The sequence below is a fragment of the Parasteatoda tepidariorum genome, chromosome X2, assembly GCF_043381705.1.
Source record: "Parasteatoda tepidariorum isolate YZ-2023 chromosome X2, CAS_Ptep_4.0, whole genome shotgun sequence".
Lineage (NCBI taxonomy): Eukaryota > Metazoa > Arthropoda > Arachnida > Araneae > Theridiidae > Parasteatoda > Parasteatoda tepidariorum.
In genome coordinates, this window is record NC_092215.1 from 21,391,417 (window position 1) to 21,413,537 (window position 22,121).

Consider the following 22,121-nt stretch of genomic DNA (forward strand, 5'->3'; position numbering starts at 1 on the left):
GATCTAAGCGCGAAGTCGAGCTTTTCACAGAAGAACAGTTTAACAAAGACCAATAACACACTCTCTCGGTCCCTTCGCATGCTAATTAAAGTGGTCACCCACCTACTCACTGACCTTTGTCAGTGATGCTTGACTGTGGTAATCTACTGGAAATCGTATCATACGATCAGTCTACTATGGATCTAACATGCCTTAACTGGCATAAACAGAATGGTAAATTGGTGTAACCATATTATCACTACAATTTGCAGAAATCTTAATATGTTGAAACGATGTTAACCTGGTTTAACTTAGGTTAATATGGTTTCAGCATATTACATAATTATAGGATTACTGCAAAGTTTAAAGATAACATGGATCAACACTCATCAAAATTTCTAACAGTGTATTAAACTTAATAAATAATAAGTATACTTTTGGGACAAATAAAATTTGATTGAAAAAATGCATATTTTTCATTCTTAAATTGACTTTTCATCTCTATAATAATATATCCATATAATAATTTCAATCAAATTTAAATAATACTATTAAAATAAAATAAAAATCCAATTTCATTGTCCAGCATTAAAGAATAAACTATTTCCCAGAAAAGTTTAATTAGAATTCGGCATGCTCTATTATATGAAAGAAAGGGGTGAAAGGTAAAAATACCTGTCCACCCAGTCTCAATATACAAGTTCTTAAGTCCATCAGTAGAATCTTTCGCTCACCTCTCAAAAGAAAGAATCCCGTGGAAGTAACTACTAACCGCGAGGAAGTGAAGCAAAATTAGTTGGATTGAACGCACAGAGGGCAGTGGTTGCGGTAAATAAGAGCAAGAATTCTATCGAAGGTCCGCTCGGTTATTTGCAGTTGAACGACCATACCGTAGATTTGGTGAGGATTCTCAACAAGAATGTCAGATACCCAGGTGAGTTGAAACTTTATCGTAACGAACCAAGCGTATCGTTTGGAATTATAGTATGTTAATGTGTCCTTGGAGTTTTTTCGTATCCGGCGTTTTTGTTTATTCTAATCTAGTTTTCTTTTAGTTTATTTTTGTAGATTTGCTTTGTACTTAATTATAAAATTTTGTTTTTACAACTAAAACAAGCTGGATTTTTTATATTTTGTTCGGCGTGTAATATTTTTTTATAATTAAAGAGTGATGCTGAGAGGAAATTAAATATTAAATACTATTTGAAATCTAATCAAATATGAGAAATTTTAATCTCTTTTGATTATTTTATTTTATAGTTATTTCTGAAATTTTTTTTTAAATAAATTTCTGTCAAGCTTGCCGAGAGTTTTTGCTGAAAATGTCCTAGGGAAATGTATAGATATTTATTTAAAATGTTTCAATGAAATTTCGTATAAATTAATCGCGAATTTGTATGGAAATTCCCGTTTCAAATTCCATGTTTAACTTTTGTATTTAATTTATGAATTTAATATAATTTAATTTGTTTCAATTATTTCCTTGTAAAACTAAATTTTCCTTCCTTGTTTTTCAAATTTGTTATTTTTTGCTTTATTTAAAGCTTTTAGGAAACAAAGCTAAAATATTCTTGCTTGAGTTTTGTAAGGTGTCTTACTTGTTCCCGCATTTTTGGCATTTTGTAAAATTTTTATAATTCAGAATTGTAGAAGGCATAATTTATTCGAATACGTTTTCCTAATTCAAAGCGTAAATGCTTCAATATGGAAATAATTAAATGTAGTTTTTAGTTCAATTTATAACTGTTTTTTATTTTATAGTTTCATTTAAAAGATGAAATCTTATAATTATTTTAAATCTCCCTTTCATGACTTTATATTACATATCTTGAAATCAAATTAGATCTTCAGTAAATGTTTTAATTTCCTTATGATTTAAAGCATATTAGGTGGTTAGATTTTTTAACTGTAATAGGAATGGAAAAGTTTAAATTAATAAACAACCAATTATCAAATCGTTCGTAAAATATCTACATAGAACGAGACAGAATGCATGCATAGTTAAAAAAGTAGCAAAAATTAAAAGGTATTTAGAGTTCTAATATTCAGTGATCGGCATTTAAATAAAATTTTAATCTTTAGGAAGCGTTAATAAATTTGAAACAAACTAGTTCCTTATTTGCTGTAATCTGCTTAGAACAATATCAATTTTGAGAAACGCGGCTTAAATTACTTAGATTTCAAGCATATTTCTTGCAATTGATTATTAAATGTTTATTTTATATCATTGTTTTTCTTTTAAATGTGGATAAGAAACAAATATTATTGCATGCCTCTGTTTAATATTTAAATCTTGTTGAACTACATATGCTCTATAATGAAATTTATCGAAGTAGGTTTATAGCCTAGTAAGTTTTGTGGACGCAGCTTGATCTTAAACTTTATGACAAACTAATATTTTGATTTCCAAACCTCCATCCAAAACTGTTTTATGTATTTCGGATATAATTTCTTTTGTTTGGAAATGAGATTAGATGCTCTGCTTAATGTTATTAATCCAATTAGAAAAATATTAGCGAATGTCGCAGACAAACTTCATCGCAAAAGAATTTTAATCCTTCTAAGCGTCATAAATTACGTCAGAGAAATATTTCCGAACTGAACCCTTAAATTATGTCCATAAATTAAAGGTTTAAAAATTGGGAAAAGAGAATGCGAAAATGAGTATTGAGAAAATGGCCTGCTAAAACATAATTTGTATTAATAATCAACTCAAGTATTTATGTTTTAAAGGATTATGTTAATCCGTAAATAGTAATGAAGTATTTTGTTTTAAAAGTTTTATCTGTTTTCATGACGAGGTGTTTTATGAAATTTCAAATATCTCGGTTGATTAATTAAACTAAAACTGTGAATTTTTTCCATAGAAATAATTTTTTAATGTTTTCAAAATATTGTACAATTATGTGAATAATAATTTAAAACTGCGATGTTTTACAAAACTAAATCTATATTTTATAACTGGTGTAGAACAGCAGACCCAATTCTGAATTTACGTCTATCAATGTTCAATTTCATAGCCTTGTAGCTTTGAACCCAATCCAGAGGACGAAGAATCTTCTGTATGAAGTATTTGGGCAGACTAACCATTGTGGAGGACTTTTTGTTGAAACTATAACCAGCATTTGCGTTGCATGGAGGGCAAAACCTTCCCTGGTTAGCCCGACGGCAAAGAGGGTTCTAACCTACTATCCGCTTAACACTTTTGTGTCATCACTGGTTGATGTTAGCCGGGAGCAGAATTCGTATCGACCAGCCACCGTTGGGATTCGAACTTGTTTCACCTCATTTAGAGGTGAATGTTCTATCCCCTGAGCGCCACCACAGCTCAAATTAACCGGGTATAACTTAATTTAATCTGTGATTAAAACCTTTATGACAGTGATCACGTGTCACCTTGAGATTCTCTGTTCTTGTCCTACGGTTTTTAAGTAACGAACTTTAAGCATTTAAGTAAGCAAAGATCCCAGAGACGTGATTGCAATAAGTTTAAAACTAATTGCAAGTACGTTTTAAACTTGGAGTTAATGGGTTTGAGGAAGAACTCTTTTCTCAATATGCCGAACTTGACTGAGTTAAAAAAAATACTTAAATAAGATTTTACCTGGCTAATTTTACTGCAAATTATTCATGATTTTAAAAAATGCATCATTAAGCCTAGTTTCGAGAAATGTCTGGAATTTATGACAATTTAAAAAAATTAATTTTTATGATGTGTTAGCATTCGATTTTAGTCATTCGATTAGTCATCGGGTCATTCGATTTTAGTTTAAATGGGGATATTTGTATTGAAAAGTTTCTTTTGCATATGTAACGAACATCTGAAATACTCAATTCTTTTCGAGATGAAGTTCTTTTTTTTTTAAACAATTGTTTCTAGTTTTAAAAATTAAACTGCCAGCATTTAATTTCATTATAGTAAACTTTTTCGTACAATCAGTAGATTCTAAAATTTTTTCTCTAAAATGCTCGTTATAGACTTCGGATGAAAAACTTAAGTTGGCAATCTAAAGCAAATTTCTACTCCAAAACTTTAACATTAAAAAAAAGAAATTATTGACCATTATGGATACATAGCTGCCAACTCTTCCGGTTTTCCCAGATTTTATTTTCATATTTAAAGTGCTAGCGAAATTCATGTTATTTCACTAAATTTTTTGAATTATAATAATAATTTTAAATCAGTTTGACCACCACTACATATAAATAATTACAAAAAGTATATAAAAGCATATTATTCCATACGATAGCGAAATTCAACCTGATTAAAATACAAATATATTTTTGAGGAAGATAGTTTTTCGGTAATGGTTTTACTACCACTTGGAAAATCCATTTTCGAAAAGAGTGAATGTTGGCAGGTATGTGGATAGTATTTCCTAAATTTCCTGTAACTGATTTTAATATTTGTTGGTTCATTTGACATTTAACCAGTTTGTACAATAAAAATAATGTATTAGAAAGAATGAGACTTTGAAAAATCACTCTCAACCATTTTTGTTCATTCATATGTATAATCTTCACCAAATGTCCATTTAAAAAGGTTACGACATACATAAATGTTTACACTACAATAAAATACTTAATCATAATTACTTAATAAAAAGTACTTCACAGTCGAAATATTCTCAATTTGTTTCAGAAGGTAAAATAATTTGTAACAATAAAAGATTTAAAGTTTTACGGCTTAAGTTTTGTTTATTTTGAGCTCTTAGCATATCAAACAGATTAAAGAAATTAATATAAACTCTTAACCCCCTTTAGACTATGACTCTAATATAAAATCCATATTAATTTTACCAATTAGTATAACTGAAATTTTTAACTTCGATAGTTCTAGAAAGGAAACGACTATACTGTCCTGCAATTGGAAAAACAAAGCAAGTGCTTTACGAAAAAAAAATTAAAAGCAAAAGAATTTCAAGAAAAGTGGCTTGACAACTAATTTTTTCTCATACTATCATCGGTGAAATAGATTTTCAGAAAACAGATAAATATCTTTGAAACTAGTTTTTTACAATGTATAGCTTTTCATGCGAAAATGAAAATACATAAAAAAAAATTTGAAGTTTTGTCTATTTCGTTGATTGTATTGCATGGCAGTATATCTATAATCCAGTTTCCGCTAAGTGTATTTACATAATTAAGGGCCCCTTATGAGACCTGTAATCTTGCCATCTTGGATTCTAGATAAAATTTCTAGTTTTCCATTTTTATTTTTGTACTTAATAAACTATTGATGATATTGTTTTATTATGAAGTATGTATTATATATTTTAAATATGTTATATATATTTTGTATACTTTAATTATATATTTTATAAATATATATTTTATGTATAAAATTTAATATATTATATAATTGAAAGGTATTGTTATCGCAATACCTTTCAAAAGAGGTAGAAAGAAGTCGCTTTATTTAACTAGGAGAATAAAATGATGCGATTTGTGGTTTTAAGTAAGAGATTTAAAATCACAAATTTCTCAGCTTTTAGATTTCTTAAAATCTAATCTTATTGCAGTTTAAAGTGGTAAAAAAAAACTTAGGATGACGTTAATTGCATAATAATAAAGATACTTGTCAAAAATCTAAACTAATAACTGTTTAAGATGTAAATATCTTTCAAAAACTGAAGAATTGTATTTGCATAATTTTGTGAGAAATTAATAGAGAATCTAAAATACCGCATGTTTTATATCGCAAATTCTGATTTGGGGAAAGACTTGTTATATATGTATCGAAAGATAATGCCAAATAGAGTAAATAATTAAAGTAAAAGTTGAAAATTAAACTAAGAGGATTAAAAGGATATTTAGAATTTTCCCTCCCAGTCTCCACTCCTAATTAGTATAATTATTACCAAGAAAAAAATTCGACTTTGTTGTAATTTAAATATATCCATAGTTCAAGGAACATAAATTTTTTTTCTCATTTGTTAAAGTTTAGTTATAATTTCAAAGTTTAATTACGTATGATATTCCCCTTAAAAAAATAAGGTATTTTTGAGGATATTTTGGGATTGACAAATGAAAAAATTCACCTGAGGTACAAAGTGAGGTTATGTTTAATATCAGAAATAACCTTATTAATAAACCTCAATTTCAACCTAGTTTAAACCTCATATAACTGAAATTTTAGTTTTGATCAGGTGAAATTAATCACATCTCAAATGCACGTATTTGCTTAAAGTGTCGAAAAACAACCTCCTCAAAAACAACCTCCTTAAGCTGGTTGCTCCAAAGTGGATTTCCATCAACCTCAAAACCTGAAGTGTGAATAAAAAAAACTTCTTACACTTTCATGCATCTTGGGAGGTTGATTTTTAAGGTTGTTTTTGAAATAAATTTCGAATAAATCTCAAATCAACCTTGTCACCTCAAATATCTAAAATTTCTGTAAGGATTATTTCTAATGTCTTATTTCATACAGAAACTATTTTACAGAAAACTTCACAGCAACTGTGAACTTCCATTGCATTCCAAAATAAGAATAAAGTTTATAAATCTTGAATGTATAGTTCTGCATCTTAAGTTTAAAATATTCAGTGTTAGACAATAATAGTAAGGAAAAACATGCTTTAATATGGTGAAAAAGGGAGAAAATATTGTTAAAAAACTGTTTAAGTGAGAATATGATATTCTTAATATAACTGCCTTAAGGAAAGTCTTGCTTAATTTAACATCTGCTTCGAATACTGATAATGTTTATAAACCTAAATTAGACACATTCATAAAAATTGAATTTTGAATGACATCCAGATTATGCTATAAGAATAAGAAAATTTTCTAGATTGCACATATTTATTAAGTCTCAGTATCCAAACTTCCTTATTAAGAGACAATCCTTTTGTGTTAAAATTGTTTTTTCTCTGATCTTTATTGGAAATAAAGACTTGTTCGCTAATATTGTAAACTTGCGTCAAATAGCCTACGTCACGTCATTTAATTTTTTAACGTGACACTTTCGTTTGTTCAACCTTGAAGATTTCCGAAATACTTTCCTTAATCTGAGGACACAGAGAGGCGAACAAGGTTTGCTCGGTTTTTCACCACTTGTAGTTCTTGTTTTCTCAGAGGTAGATGCCTTTTGGATATTATGGCTCGTTATTCTTCATTTACGATGAATGTTCGGATAATTTTACGATATCAGTGTGATGTTTTTATTAGAACAGTAAAGTATCCCGCGAAGGTGTTTTCCGTAAGTTTGCTTTTTAGTGTTAAATGTTTGGTTTATAAATTAAAACCTTGATATTTTGATCTTTAACATTTTTAATTAGATCTTTGCTATTTCAACATGGCTTAAGATGTGGGTAATTTTTAAAATTGATTGGTTAGACTGATGGGTTTTAGAATAAACCTAAATTTTACCTTTTTTTTCCTCATACTTTTAATAATGTCATGCTTATGAAGATGCGATTACATTTTTAGGAAAGTTAATCATTTTTTTAAAGAATGGTTTATTTGGATTTAATATCAAAAAAATATCATTAACCTGTTTTTAAAAGTTTTTACGATTGAAATATGCTTAAATATCAGAATATTTTTAATCTGCATTGTCTGTGAACCCTTTGTTGCAGAATTTTTATTAAACATTTTCACTTTTCCTTAGTATTCACTTACTCAACTTAAAAATATCAGTCATTTAATTTGCTGCTATGAAATACGGCATGAAACACTGCTGTCTTTTTCTGCGTTAAAGGTAAAAACTCCTAACACACCTCACTTCCTAAAATTTTTTAAATCTGCACTTATATGGCCGTTATTTAGATCTAAGAGAAAGTTCTCTCAATAAAATTTTAATTTACTAAATTAAAATTTTGAATATGAATGAAGAAAAATTTGAAACAATTTCTTTTAGATTTTATATTTTAGTACAAATATAAGATAATCTAACACATTTATAGTGACAATTAGACTGTTATACACTGTTATAATTAAAGATTGCAAAATATGTTTTTGCCTGTAATTATAGAGCTTCAGAAAAAAATATATATAAGGGACACTGGGGGCCATGATTGCAATAAATTTGTCTATAGCTTGATTGTTCCATGCTTCTCATTTTAAAAATTTTGATAAGTTTGAGATTATTGAAATTTTGTGATTTAATTAAAATGAAATAGTATTAGATAAATTTTTTCTTGAGCACTTGTGAATTATTCTTAAAATTTTTTCATAGATGTTTAAGTGTTCTTCTATTAAATTGTTTATAAATCATATATGCTTTTTACACAGGCAGTTTGTATTGATTTACATAATGGCTAATATATTTCCTTTTTCATTCATATGAAAATAATATAATTTGAGATGAGAATTTTGACTGGTGCTGAGATAGTTTGAAAATAAGTTTTATATTTTTTCTAAATGTTAAATAATTGCCTTAAATGTATAAATAGAAAAATTTAACACATTGGTATAGTTTAATGAAGTTATAGTAGCTTTTTAGGACATTTTTATGAATTCAGTTTCATTTTTCATAAATGTAAAACTCATTCGGTTTTTGTTAGGCCTGGTAATTTTGTGAGTAATTGTATCGTGATTTCAAAAGTTTCAACATTTGCACAAACATAGTACCAGAATGTGTACACATAGTATTATAATAATCCTTAAAATAGAGTATAGAGAGCACCATGCATTTAACATATTAATATTTTAAAAGCAGAACAATGTTAATTCGAAAAGGAACTTTGACTTCTAGATGTCTTGAAGGAATCGTGTATTTTAATTTTTAAAATTTTAATTCTAGTAATATTATAATCTTTTAAATTTTAAGAGCAAGAATTTTNAAATAAATGCTTTTATTGGTATTTTATTTTCTAATCTTCAGTATTAGCAAAGTTTTATTAGACACGTTCTAAATTCAAGAATCGTAATGTAAACAGAATCTAAAATCTTTAGATTCTCTCTGTATTTGTAAAACATTGAATTATATTTCGCAAAGAAAAAGTAATTTTCAATAACTCTTGAAATTGCTTGTGGCGATTCTAATAAGTCCTACCTATTTTTTAAGAATACATTGTTATCATATTCTTCAAAATTTTTCTAGATTCATTGTATTTTTATGTACTCGGTTCATATAATAAAACTAAAATGATAGCAGATAACTTAGTTTTTCGATAATGTAAATATATAGAGGTGATGAGAGCTGCCGAAGATTTAGCATTTATCTTAAAAGTTGTATAAAAATCTTTTTTTCGATTCAAATGATTATTCAGATCAGATAATCAGAATCTGATATCCAAACGACAAACTTTGACACAATAAACTTATCTGAAAGGTTTAACAGTTTGAAAGTTAACGTATTCAAATGCTTAATATGTGATAGTACAGTTTTTAAGGCATTAAGCTGTCTTTAAGAACGACAGATTTTCTATGAAAGTTTTCTAGTCAGTTGAAAACCCACCCTGCTTTCAATTGGTTGCTCGATTACCAATTTGTTCATAGTTGGTTGGGCCATGGATACCAGCTAATCTCGGGAGTAAAGGCGGCATGTGTGCGAGATGGATCTCATTACCACCAACATGTCTGTCTTAAAATTGTAGTCTTAACATCCTTGACCCCTTTCCTGACAACTGGCTGGAGTGTTATATTGAATTAAATTTTTATTAAGTTTTAATTAGATGAAACTTTTTTTTTAAAAATGGTTTTTAGTATTCTGTGTAAATTCTAAACTTTTAATCTACGTTAAGAAAATAAGTGTCATAAATTTAAACTGCACTTGAACGCTTGTTACTTAAATTAAATCATCTGTTCCAAATACTGAAAGATAGTATACACAAGCACAATGTATTTAACATGCGTCTCAGTTTACGTGTACAGATTTTCGATTTCCTTAGAATCAGCGTAGTTTACATTTAACCGCTTCCTTTACCAATTTTCTTTTTAAAAAAAAATTTAAATTACTTTTTGTTTTATTAATAAATACAAGGAACTAAAACAAAATATGATACGGAAGCTTCGCTGAAATTTTAATATTTTGTGTAAAAAACATTTCATTTACAATCATGCAATCCCACAATCCAACAGAAACTCCCAAACAAAACTTTGCAAACTTACAATCACACCAGACTATTTTTTTGCTTCCGGCTGAGTCAAGACTTGATAAAACAAAACGTGCTGACGAATTCTACTCCAGAGTTTTCTTGGCATAATAAATATTTGCAATATATACAAACCAAAGTTAACTCGGAATAACCAAGAAAGCGGTTAATCGGTAAACTTTGGTATTCACCAAGAAATTGGAAAAGTGGTACATCCGAAATTGGTTGAAAATGGTCGGAACTTTTATTAAAAGTTGTTTTAAATAGTCTTTATTTTAAGTCAAATTTTTGCAATTAAAATAACTTTATGAACTTAAAAATTTCAAACTAAATTACTAATCATATCCTAATTAGTTTTTCAATTCCAAACAAAGAAGTTTGGATCATAAAAGAAGCTTGTAAAAAATAATTAAAACACTTGGATTTTAGTGTAATAGTGACACTTCGGTGTTTTCTGGTACTATTTATGTTATGACAATTATGATTGATTAGTAAAGTTTTAATCTATTCATGCTTAAGATTTTAGTTCAAAAATTTCCTCACTTATCGTTTGATAAAAATATAAATGTGGATAGTAAAATGCAAATACTGTAAACTCTATGGGAATAGTACTTTATATTCTTGAAGTACATTTTGAGGTGTTTTCTTCTGAAGTAAATTCTGGACTCAGATCTTAACTCGCGAGCTTACTTCCTTCGGCTGTTCATTATTTTCAGATAAACATGGAGTCAAGAAGATATATCTGCCCTTTCTATTCATCAAATCTTTTAAATTACAATTAATGCCCAGTATAAGAGAAGTTGGTATTGGTTGTAATGTTACTGCTGTGCATAGTTTTGCTATTTTCCTGGGCCCCGAAACCATATGTCCTAGTAACCTTTTCTTTGTCTCAAGAAAGTTTGATCAGCTCACCTAGATTAAAAATCAAAATTTACTTCTGCCGCAAAATTCCAACTCTATGTCAATTAACCAGCGGTTTCCATGTTCTTTTTTTTTAGTTTTGGAACCCTGAATGATTGCCTTTTTTTTTAGCGGGACTCCAATAGTGTTATATATAGTTCATTGGCAACAGGGAATATACTCACAAATACACTGTTTTGATTACTCCCAATTTTTTAAATATTTTTTACCATTAATGTTGTCATAGTTTTATCAATAGTTTTAAAAATTTTTGATTTTAAATCACGCAATTGAACATAGTGCTGGAGTTCCCATCTAGCCCAGTTCTGAGTTTTTCGCGTATGCATAAGCTGAATAAAATTGCAAATTGTGGGTTTTTAGGGAAATGAAAGTGAAAAAAGAATTGTCGCAAACATTGAATGGCAATCAGGAAAATATTTCCTGATTTATGAATTTAATAAGTCAAATGGGAAATATTTATACAATTTTATACATGGGCATCTTTTCATAATTTATTCAATGCATGGTTTTAAGCTAGGCGTACGTAGATAGTAAGCCATGTAGTTCGCCATGGGGTTTAGAATAACTAAATATTTTTTCAATTTTGCCATTTTCATTCCACTGGCATTTTACTTAAATAACCTAAATATTAAATTATGAAAAATTGATTAGATATAATTATATTGAAAAGCTTCAAAAATCTTAAATAGAAAGAACAAGTCTTTACTTTCTACCCAGTTAACTTACACGGAACCCTAAAGCGGAACAACTTGTAAGAACAGTTTCCTTAAACTATAAATTATGCTCAAATACTGTGATTGCTAAGGACAAGCTTCGTAGTGAAAGATTAATGGCGTCGTATTTGATATTTTTAAACTAAAAATAAAATCTCTCAAAGCTTCGTAAAGAGATTTTGCGAAATTTGAAGAAATTCGTGAATTTAATAGCTTGTCTACATTTTTAAGTCGGTAACTATTTTAAAATTTTTATGTAGCTATGCTGAGGAAATCTATTATCAGTTATAAACGTGCAGGTCAACCAACTTAACAAGTTTGCTGTCAATCTTGCAGCAGCACGTGATAGTCGCTAGGTTTGTATTCATTGCTGGTGTGAGATTAGTAAGTGACAGCAGGTTCTCTAAGTTTCTGGAATATAAGTTTAAACTTGTTTATCGCAAGGCAAATGTCCGCTTGAAGTTAATTTTATTACAACCTTGAAACAAATTGAACCGAACTGGTAAACAAATAACGGAATGCTAACTTTTAAATTAGACGCTGTCAGAAACAATAAGGAAAAGTTCTTTAAATTCATCCTTGAAACATAAAAGGAAAAAAAAGATATGGTTTAGGTGAACTTTTCACCCCTTTTAGTTCCATCTGTTTGTTCGAATCTTGAAATACGTAATTAAAAAATATTAATAGAATATGTTTAAAAAGATAAACTACTAGAATTTTGTGAAATATCAACAATTATAACATCTTTAAATATTTAATGTTAGGAATTTTTCAACTTTACACTTTGGGAATTAAGTTATTCGGTATGCAGGATTTCTGATTTTATTGATTCTTCGTTCAGCAAAGCAACTGTCTTTTCTTCATTTTTTAAAAAAAAAAAAAAAAAACTATGTGCAAAATCATCCAAGAGAACAGAAACTTCAACATTTATTTTCAATCTTTTTAAAATCCTTGATCTAACATTTAAGTAAACTTTAAATTTGATTTTTGTTCAAGTTTTTAGTCTGGTGTTTTCATTTTGTTAATAACTTGTGCTCAAAATTGAACTTTTTAGCCAAAAACAATGCAACATTTAAAATATAGTGGAATTTCATTAAATCCACTAAATTTTAAAGCACTTAAAGCTAAAAATTTTAAACTAAGCTTCTAAGTTTATTCCATATACTCAAATTTTAAATTTATGTATGTGGAATAACAAGATTTTCTTACAACAAAACAATTAACTTTACCATGCTTTAAAAAGTTTACTCAAATAATTTTTAAAAGCTATGTACAGTGTGCTAAAAAAATAAGATCACCCTGAATAACTCTTGATCTTATGACCGGATCTTCAGGGTTCAAATCTTCATAGTTTGAGGGGGTGACCTTAAATATGCAAATCAAGATCAGAAAATATTTTGAGCTCAAAAACTTACTTTTTCTGAATAAGCATTTTTTTAACTGGTTCAAATTTCTAACCTCCAAAATATAGAGAGGAGCCGCAATCTGCGAAATATAGTCCCATAGTTTGATCAAGGGAGCTATCCAAAGTTTATGCCCCTTAATATTTCTTTTTCGTACTTATTTACATCTCAAACTTTTTAAGCTAATTTAAAAACTGTATGATCTCTATAGTGTATGATGTAAAGTTGGATACATTGCCAGTTTTTGAGTTTGAGGATTAATTCTACGTTCAATTTTTGTAGGCGTATCCGTTTGAGGTAGATACGGAGTCTGACATTGTCTCTTGCACCATTTATTAGTTTATTTTGAACTATTTTTTTTTCTTAATGGATTTAGTTACTTTAATTCTGCTGGTATTTTCACTTCAAACATTTTCAGAGTACTTTTGCTTTGATTGTAATGCGCGTTTAATGTATTTAATGCTATGACAGTTTTTGAATTGCACAATTAAGTAGGACAAAATAAGTTTCATAAAAATTTAAGTTTTATTACAGTGAGCATATTGCTCAGTTTTTCTCTGCAACTGCCGCATCCAAATATTGTGCCATTAAACTTTGTATTTCATTTATATAAGCGAGACACTTGGGCACTAAATTAACCTGCCTTAGTCTTGCTTTTTAAATACTTTTAATCGTTAGAAGTAAGGGTTTAAAGATATGAATTCACCAATAAGACTAAGACTTTGCCTTTGATCAGAAGACAAAAGTTAGAAATTCCTTTCGTATGGTAAATTTTTAAGTTTTAAAAAATGTAATGCATAATTGGATTTATTTTTAATTCTGATATATTTTAATTTTTTCCAGGTCAGTCGGTTACTTGGAATTTTTTCACCAGTAGCTATGACTCGAACGATTGTATCTTCAATTTGGAACACAATGGATAACATGTTACAGCGATTGCTTGGAATCCCTGGGAGGATCTGCTATTTTTGTTTTGGATGTGTAAGGCTGGTTATGAATCCTTTGACGAGCATGTTGGAATATAAGCGCGAGTCCAGACCAGCTACATCACAAGTTCCAGATCTTCCCACTTTGCTGACCGGTGTTCCAGATCCTACCTGTGAACAGGTTAGCAATGCAGTAAGATGCATTCACAACAGTGCTATAAACATCATAGTGAACCAGATTTCACAGAAAAATAAACTCCAGGAATATCGTAATGAATTGCAAAGGTGGAGAGAAGAGAACGAAAAAGAAATAGTGGATTTATACAATTTGGATGAAAGAGATAAAATAACAATGAAAACCCTGGCAATTTCGGTTAAGAAGTTAAAAGCATTGAAAGCTAAGAAAAATAAATTCGCAAAGTTGAACAATGAGAAAATGTTGAAAGTAGCCAACAAGAGCAATTTAAGTACAGAGGATCTTAAAATTATCAAAGAGAGCAACAAAAACTTGAATGAAATTGATTTTGAGATGAATAAGAATAAAAAAGAATGTTTGGACATGGTCAAAACATCTGAACGGTTAAGCCAATTATTCACTAAAGTGCTATTGCATAATGAGTTTTTCTACGATTGTACACTTGAACCCGAAGTGCCTTTGAATAATATTATGAATAAACTTCGTGCAATTACATATAAATCTCAATTGGAAAACGATGCCTTTAAATCTAGTTTAGTTGTTACAAATGAGAAACTGGATAAAATACTTACAGCTACAGAAAGAATCTCAACAGCTTTGGATGATTTTAGAGAAGAGCTGCCGGATATACCTAGTATGAAGAATGAATTGGCTGCTTTGAGATCACAGCTTGAGCAAGAACAGTTGGTTCTGAGAAATGTCAAAGGTGAGCGTGATATCATGAGAGTAAAATTGGATGTTTTGGAAGATCTAATTGAAGATCAAGAGGACTTTTTAAACTCTCGAGAAAATCAAGATATCGAGGGAGCTGTTGTGCAGTGAAAAACTATAGTGGAGTTTTGAAGGCTAGTCATCAAATAGTTCAGGTAAATAATTTCTATCTTTATAAATGAGCTTCTTAGTAGAAAGTACTGTGCTGTATTTAAAGAAATTTCATGTAATTTTCTCTTGTTACTAAGCAACAGATAAGTTCAAATTTCTTCCATGAACTAACTTTTCTGAAAAGAAATCGCTTTTAAAATATTTTTCTTCTCTGAATTGCCGATTGTCAGATTCAGATTGATAAGTCTAAAATATTTTTAAACATTGCAGTTTACTTTTTCAAGCAGATTTGAGCCATTCCGTGCAAATATTACCTTTTTGGTATTTTTGATTTTCATTAGAATACCTATCTAATGAAGTTTCAATCCTAGCATCAGATTTTATTGCTTTAATAACTAATAAAATTAGTGACTAGACTACATGAGGGGTAATATTTAAGCTGTTAAGAAAAGTGAGGCAGCAGATGCGTTTTTTGGAAAGCAAGATTTTTGAATAATAAAATCCATTTTACAAAAAATCACATTTTATTAGTAAAGCGTTTAAACATTGATATTTAAACATCAAGTAAATTCTGTTTATTACTTATTAATTCTAATTATATAAACAATTAATGTTATAAATTTGAATAATTTCTTAGGTCGCATATCTAAATGTTGCCCGCTGACGATTATTTTTACTTTTTAAAAAAAAATTATCAGTTGGTCGAGTACGAAAGAACTATCCATTTGCATTGATGTGAAAAAATTAACTTTTAAATACTTCTTACAATCTCATTTATAATCACTGTACCACCACAAATCTTTGTGTATAGATTTTTTTTCTCCTTACGTTTTATAACACAATTTCATCTGCTAAACACAGTGTCAATTGCGCTTTTTAAAATACGATTCTTATATTCAAACTATACTTTCAAACCAAATTTGAGATTATTTTTCAATTTGATTAATTTGAAGCAATGTAAGGATTAGCCAAATTTTCATTCTAGGAAACTATTTGAGAACAATACAAAAGAGCAGTTTTACTTAAAATTGTTAGTTTAGAAAATATGCATATTACTATATTGCCTTAAGACAGTTGTTTATTTTAAATAATAGCGAAAATTCCTTTTGCATTCTGTTTTTCTCAGAAGGCAAATTTCTGTTTTGCGGTAAGTTATATTGAATAATAAATTCCGTAACTTTTAAGTGCTATGTAAGCAATCCTTATAAATTATTTATTAGAGCATGAGAATAATAAAAACAGTGGTAAAAAGCAACTCTGTTATTAGTGATTGAGTAAGAGCTTCACACCATTTATTGTTTAGACGTGTACGCCCCAAGCGAGTATAAATTCACCGCACATAAGCCCCATCTCATCAAAGCCGCACGCAAACTTTAACGCTCTACTTGGTTTCAGTCATTATTGGTCTGTTTATGCCAGTAAAATGTTTAAAGTGACCAATAAATAGGTATTGCCGGAAGTATAAGTAGCATATAGTTTGAAGTCTGAAGCAAACTGTTACAAATGGAGTGTTTTTGTTTATTCCAAGCATCTTTATAATTGACCTGTTAAGAAGCGTCTTGGAAGTTAATGGGCGTAGAATGCTGTTAAGTTCCTATTTGCATGAGTTGTAGCAAAGAAGTTTTGTGAAAGTTTGAAATTTATTTTGAACGTAGCTCGAACTACGCAATCAAGAAAATCTGCAATACTAATTAAATAAATGGAAATTTTGATTAGATTTTTGTTTGAAAAATGACTTTCGAATATAATTTGTAGTGGAAAATACTAGACTAATTTTCATATTGATTTCTGAGGTTTTTTTGAGAGAAACATAGTTAATAATTTGAGTTATTAGTTTAACAAAATACTTTTCTTTTTACTATTGTACCTAGTTTTTTTATGTACACTTTGAGCTATGTGCGTTTTTCAAACGCACTTTTCAAGCTGGTTATGTTCATTTTCTTTAACTTAGTTTCTTTTGCATTTTTAAATGCTCATTTTAAGTTATTTTTCATTTTAACCAAAATAAAATAAACTATAGTAAGTGCTCAAAGTAAAAAGGGTAGTGAAAAGTTTCCTAGCAATCTTCCTATATAAACTTAAAATTACCATAAATATTATAAACTTGTTAGACATTAACTTCCAAAACTTAATTTTAAAAAGCTTTAAGCAAAACATCCTCTAGGCATCTTCATCAAAAATAGCTTTCAGTTTGTTTTACTTCCTAGTAAACTTCCGCATTTTTTTTTCTTCAACAAAGTGTACAGAGTTTGATTACTTCAATTATTAATCTTAGTATTTTTTTTTTTTTGAAAGTCAGTTAAACTACATAATTGGTTTTATTTGCCAAAATTAAAAGTATCACAATAGAAACTCCAAGCTATCGAAGAGGACTATGAAAAACACCTGTATGATATGGGTGATAATACTTAATGTAGTTTTTAGTATTTTTAAGGGCATTTTTGTATGGATATTTTTTTACTACTTTTACTTCAGATCATAAATATTTGTTTGGGTAGAGAAAGTTATCGTGTTACGACAAAATAAGTTCTAATGGACCAATTCTACGAAGTTTTTAATTAAAAAAAAAAAATCCTTTTTATAAGGACGCTAGGCTAAAATGAGCTTAAACTTCTCCTATTCACACTATTTAAATTTGTCAATGTTAATTTAGTAATAACTATTGAGCTATTAACCAGACTCTAGCCTTTTGGAGGTTTTACCTTATTTAGTAGATTCAGAGTTTTGGTATTGGTCATCTTTTCCAAATTTGTTTACATTCTTTGCTTATAACATTTTGTCATCTCGTTCTTTTGAGTACATAATATTTTTTAAGACATAAAGCAGTTTAACCCTTCCGGTCTTTGTTTCAACAAGGCACTTTTTCTGTTCTGTAAAATGTTTAGAAATCGACAGTTTTTAAACCAATCAATTTTTTCTAATTTTTTAAACCCTAAGACAAACTAGATTAGTTATGTCTTATTTGTTTATGGAATCAAAGTTTATGTTAGAATATTTTTCTAGCTTCTTAAAAATTATTTGATTTAAATATATTTAAATTCAAAATCTAAATTAAACTGAAATCATAAATTGTTTGTAGATTTGAATGGTAAGCATTTCATATAACTCTACTAAATTAAAAATTTTCGTTCTCCCCCCCCCCCNATATTAACCCCCCCCCCCCAAAAAAAAAAAGTTTTGGAGATATGTAATGTAAATTACTTATTCATATTTTTAAAATTATCCTGATGCTCAAACTTGTAAGACACCAAGACTTTATTGAAATTCTTGGGGGGGGGGGGAATTAAATCCTCAAAGCATTTGACAGCTAGAGACAAGCTTACGTTGCGAGTTTTATAAGTATTAGTTTATATCTATTGATATTTTGAAAACAAAACTTGTCAATACTCTTAAGAAATCGATGAATTTTTTTTTTTGTGAAGGTACATAAATGTAACTCCCGAACCAGATTTGTTTTTTTTTTGCAAATAGTTTTTAGCTTATGAATAATATTTGAAATTTCTATATTTCAAGCTAAGTTAAACTAAAATTTTAAAATTAAATGTGCCCCAATGTTTTATTTTTCCACTTACTAAGAAAACTGGCTGTACAATTGCTAGTTTAAGACTATTTTTATCTCCTTATCTGTAACTTTAATTGTATTTGCGTTATAAAAAAGCCAAAACTCATTTAAAACTCTTACTAAAATTGTTTTCAATTTTTTAAAAAATATTTTTACAAAGATTCCTATGTGTTCGTTATCTTGCATTTGGGTGGAATTCGCTGCCATTGTTTACATATTTGTTTTGCCCTAACTTATATTTTTTAATAAATTTGTCTCCGCAACCAAATTAAAATACAAATTTTATGTACTTCACACGCAACAGAACTATTATCAGGAACCTACAGCTATTTTCTTTAGTAGACAATAAATTTGATCTTCATATTTAGACACTGATTATTTTAATAACTGAAACAAAATATTATTGAGATAAATGATGTATAATGTTGTGGACTCTTGTACTGCTAACATAATTACTGAAATCAAGCAAAGTAATAGTTTAAACAAGTTTAATTTTTGACAGATTATCACCTGCAGTTAATACTTTCCAAAAATATATATTCTCTAAGAATTGGAGTAATTTAAGAAATCGCTTGAGATTAAATAAGCTTCTTAAAAACGTTTGCTTAAAACACAGAAAAACCGGTTTTCTAGGATAGTTATTTCTGTGAAAAATCCCATCATAATTGGCCCCTTACCGCTTATTTGCGAAACTAGCTGTTTGAGAAACTAAATACTTCGTGACTTGTGTTAAAGAAACTGAACTCAGACTCATTATTCTCGTTTTATTTTTCTAGTTTCATTCATTCTTTTCATTTGACTTAATGTTAGTGGAATCATTAACTTAGGGCACTTTGAAAATGTGGTGCGAATACTTTACGAACAATAGAAGTAAAACTAGGTTTCCAGAGTTCAATTTTTCCCACCATAGTCTCACGATAATAAAATTAAGACATTTCGAGTATAATAATTTCCGATGCTAACCTAATTTATTTTAGAATTTTCTTTTTAAATTTCAACAAAGAATCTTATTTAATGCATAGTACGTTAATATGGTATTGAGAATGTCTAGCATATTTTTAAATTTAAATACAAACCAACTGTTTAAATAAAGCAATTTAAACACGCAGCACTAAATAATTTGCACTCATTGGTTTCTCAACCAGATCATGGGGAGAATGTTTAAAGGTGAATTTATTTTGGGTTTTACTACTTTCAGAGTTGAAGATATAAGCACAGAATACCATGCCTACGAAGAGTGCGCTCAATTCATGACTCTTAGAAACACTGTACTAGATTAAACTAATAATATTCTAAAAATAAAGCTTATCTGTGTTATCTTAATTTCAATATTTAAGGATTGTGCTGAAAGTATCCTTTTAAATTATATTTCCTCCGACAATCTCGGGTATTCGTTTTCGGTCCTACTTTCATCAGTAGTGATTCGCTAGATTTTTAAATGTTATACTTTTCGTACTTCTAAATATTAGTTTGTAGCACCCAATGTATACATTGTTTTACTTATCTTTTGAAGAATTCTAAAATATTAGGGGGGATTTTTTTTTAGGGAGCACTGTCCCTATTTATGAGTTTAATTTATGCTTAATGCAGAAGCATGTATGTTTAACTTTTTATATACAAAATTGTTTTCCTTTGAATGCTCAAATTGTCTTGCTAAGTAAAAAATGTAGGTGGTGATTACTATTTTTTTAAAAATTGTTTTACTTTAGTTTTTATTAAACCCTTGAATGCAATGTAGATCTGAATCGTATGTTAAAAGCCTCATAGCACTTTATGTAAACCTTTGCATAGTACTTTTTCTAATTTCACCAAAACTGTATGATAAATTTCATACTCATCTTAACAGCTATTGACGGTGATAATTTTCAATTGTTGGTGCACGCTATATGAGTAAATTTTCCTTTTGAATGGAGTTCCGAATAACGCTTATTAATTTAAAATGTTTTTTTTCCTCAAATGCCCACCCGATTGACATTTCATTCAGGTTTGAGTAGGGCAGATTTGTTGGCCACTCTTTCCTGGGCACCATATTAAGTGGGCCAACGTTGTTCCCCCAGTAAAGATAGTGCTGAATGAAGGAACGGCCATGACTTGTCCGGGATTCGAACCCAGGACCTTTCTGATGTGAGATCAGCTCTTTGACTACACAATCCGGTCGGCAAGCTATTATAATATGAAAAATATCCTTTGCTGTCTAGCTAACCGTGGGAGTTTTTCGTAATATTTTTACCTCTCCGTATAACGCAAGTGCGGTTTAGTCAAAGAATCCTCTACGAAAGCCTTCCCCCGTTGCTTGATCTACGAGTTCGCTTTTTTTTCTGGTTTGGGTTCAACAACAAACAAGGTATAACTGTTTTTCTTCTTTTTAACAAGGCTACGGCGTTGAACTTTGAGAGTTGTAAACTTGGTTAACAACTCTATTAAACAGAATCTGGTCGACAATTTAACGTTGGTTTTAAAATTTTACATTCATGTAAAAGCGTATGTTTGAAATATTTTAAATAGATTTGATCAAATCATTATACATGATATTGTAATTTTTTTTGGAAAAATAAGTATTTTATTAACTACCCTCTTTTTAAACGTTATTAATTAAAAATAAAATTCGTGCAAGCATTATTAAGTTGTAAGCATTTTTACTCATCAATGTAAACTTAATATTTTTTTGTCTCTTTCAGATTCATGGTGCCTAAACTATTATTGGACATGTTTTTTCCCTGAAGAATTAGTGTTCGTCACTAACTATTTATTGCATTCGTGTTTTTTATTACCATTTTTTATGTGTATTCTATTATATTGCCATTTTGAAGCTGTGATATTAATAAAGTTCTGAATTCATTTTAATCCTTCCTTTTTGGGTTCGTACTCTTAACTTCTTACGTGTATGACTCAGACAATGCTTAAACTATGTAAAAAGAAATTTCTCTTGGATACCATTTTTTAAGTTTTTATATATTCTGCTTGCTTAATTATTAACATAAACATAAATTGTAAAATTAAATGTAATGTACGGTAGTGGGAGTGAATTACCTTTCTATTTCTTTTTTTAATATTCGTAATTAAATAAATTTTTATGTTATGAAATATACGAAAGAAATACTTCCATATTTCATTAGGTTTTAAAGGGTTTTAGAACAAATACGGTCAAAATACAGTGAGATATATAGATAAAAAATAAATTTGGACAAATTTAAAAATTTGATTTTGAGACCATAGTTGCAATCTTAGTTTTTTTTTTTAAAAAGTTCATTTTTATCTGAAGCAAAATTTTTAAACTATTAACGCAAAAGATTAAAATTCATTGCTTTATGAAATTATTCGCGTAGATTTCAACTTTTCCAGATTTTCAGGAATACTTTAGAAATTAAAGCGGTCGAAAAATTTGCTTTTCCATCAAAGTATGTGTTAAAAAAACTAATTTGGTGATTTTAGCCTCTACTGCAAATAAATAAAAACATAACTATAAATGCATGATAATCGTTCGATACTATGTCCTGGCAAAATGTAAAAACATTTTTGGCTACAAATTTTAATTTTTAATATCACTACCCCTAGGAAAAAT

General features: G+C 28.8%; 1 protein-coding gene across 2 annotated transcripts; it reads left to right on the top strand.

Annotated features, from left to right (window-relative positions):
• Nucleotides 1–598: 598 nt before the first annotated feature.
• Nucleotides 599–21,403, top strand: LOC107441828 (putative leucine-rich repeat-containing protein DDB_G0290503). 2 transcript variants are annotated; one of them, XM_016055211.3, is made up of 3 exons: nt 599–913; nt 13,897–15,041; nt 21,238–21,403. In XM_016055211.3, the coding sequence occupies exons 1-2, from the start codon at nt 899–901 to the stop codon at nt 14,995–14,997; spliced, it is 1,116 nt and encodes a 371-aa protein (XP_015910697.1). In that variant the 5' UTR covers nt 599–898; the 3' UTR covers nt 14,998–15,041; nt 21,238–21,403. The 2 variants fall into 2 exon arrangements, with proteins under 2 accessions (XP_015910697.1, XP_015910696.1); XM_016055210.3 differs by lacking the exon at nt 599–913 and adding an exon at nt 6,978–7,177.
• The last annotated feature ends 718 nt before the right edge of the window (nt 21,404–22,121 follow it).

Bases quoted from the DNA above. Each gene is read 5' to 3' on its own strand.
- LOC107441828 (XM_016055210.3), top strand. From the start codon at position 7,076: ATGGCTCGTTATTCTTCATTTACGATGAATGTTCGGATAATTTTACGA. The intron at 7,178-13,896 runs GTAAGTTTGCTT...AATTTTTTCCAG, and splicing joins ATCCCGCGAAGGTGTTTTCC to GTCAGTCGGTTACTTGGAAT.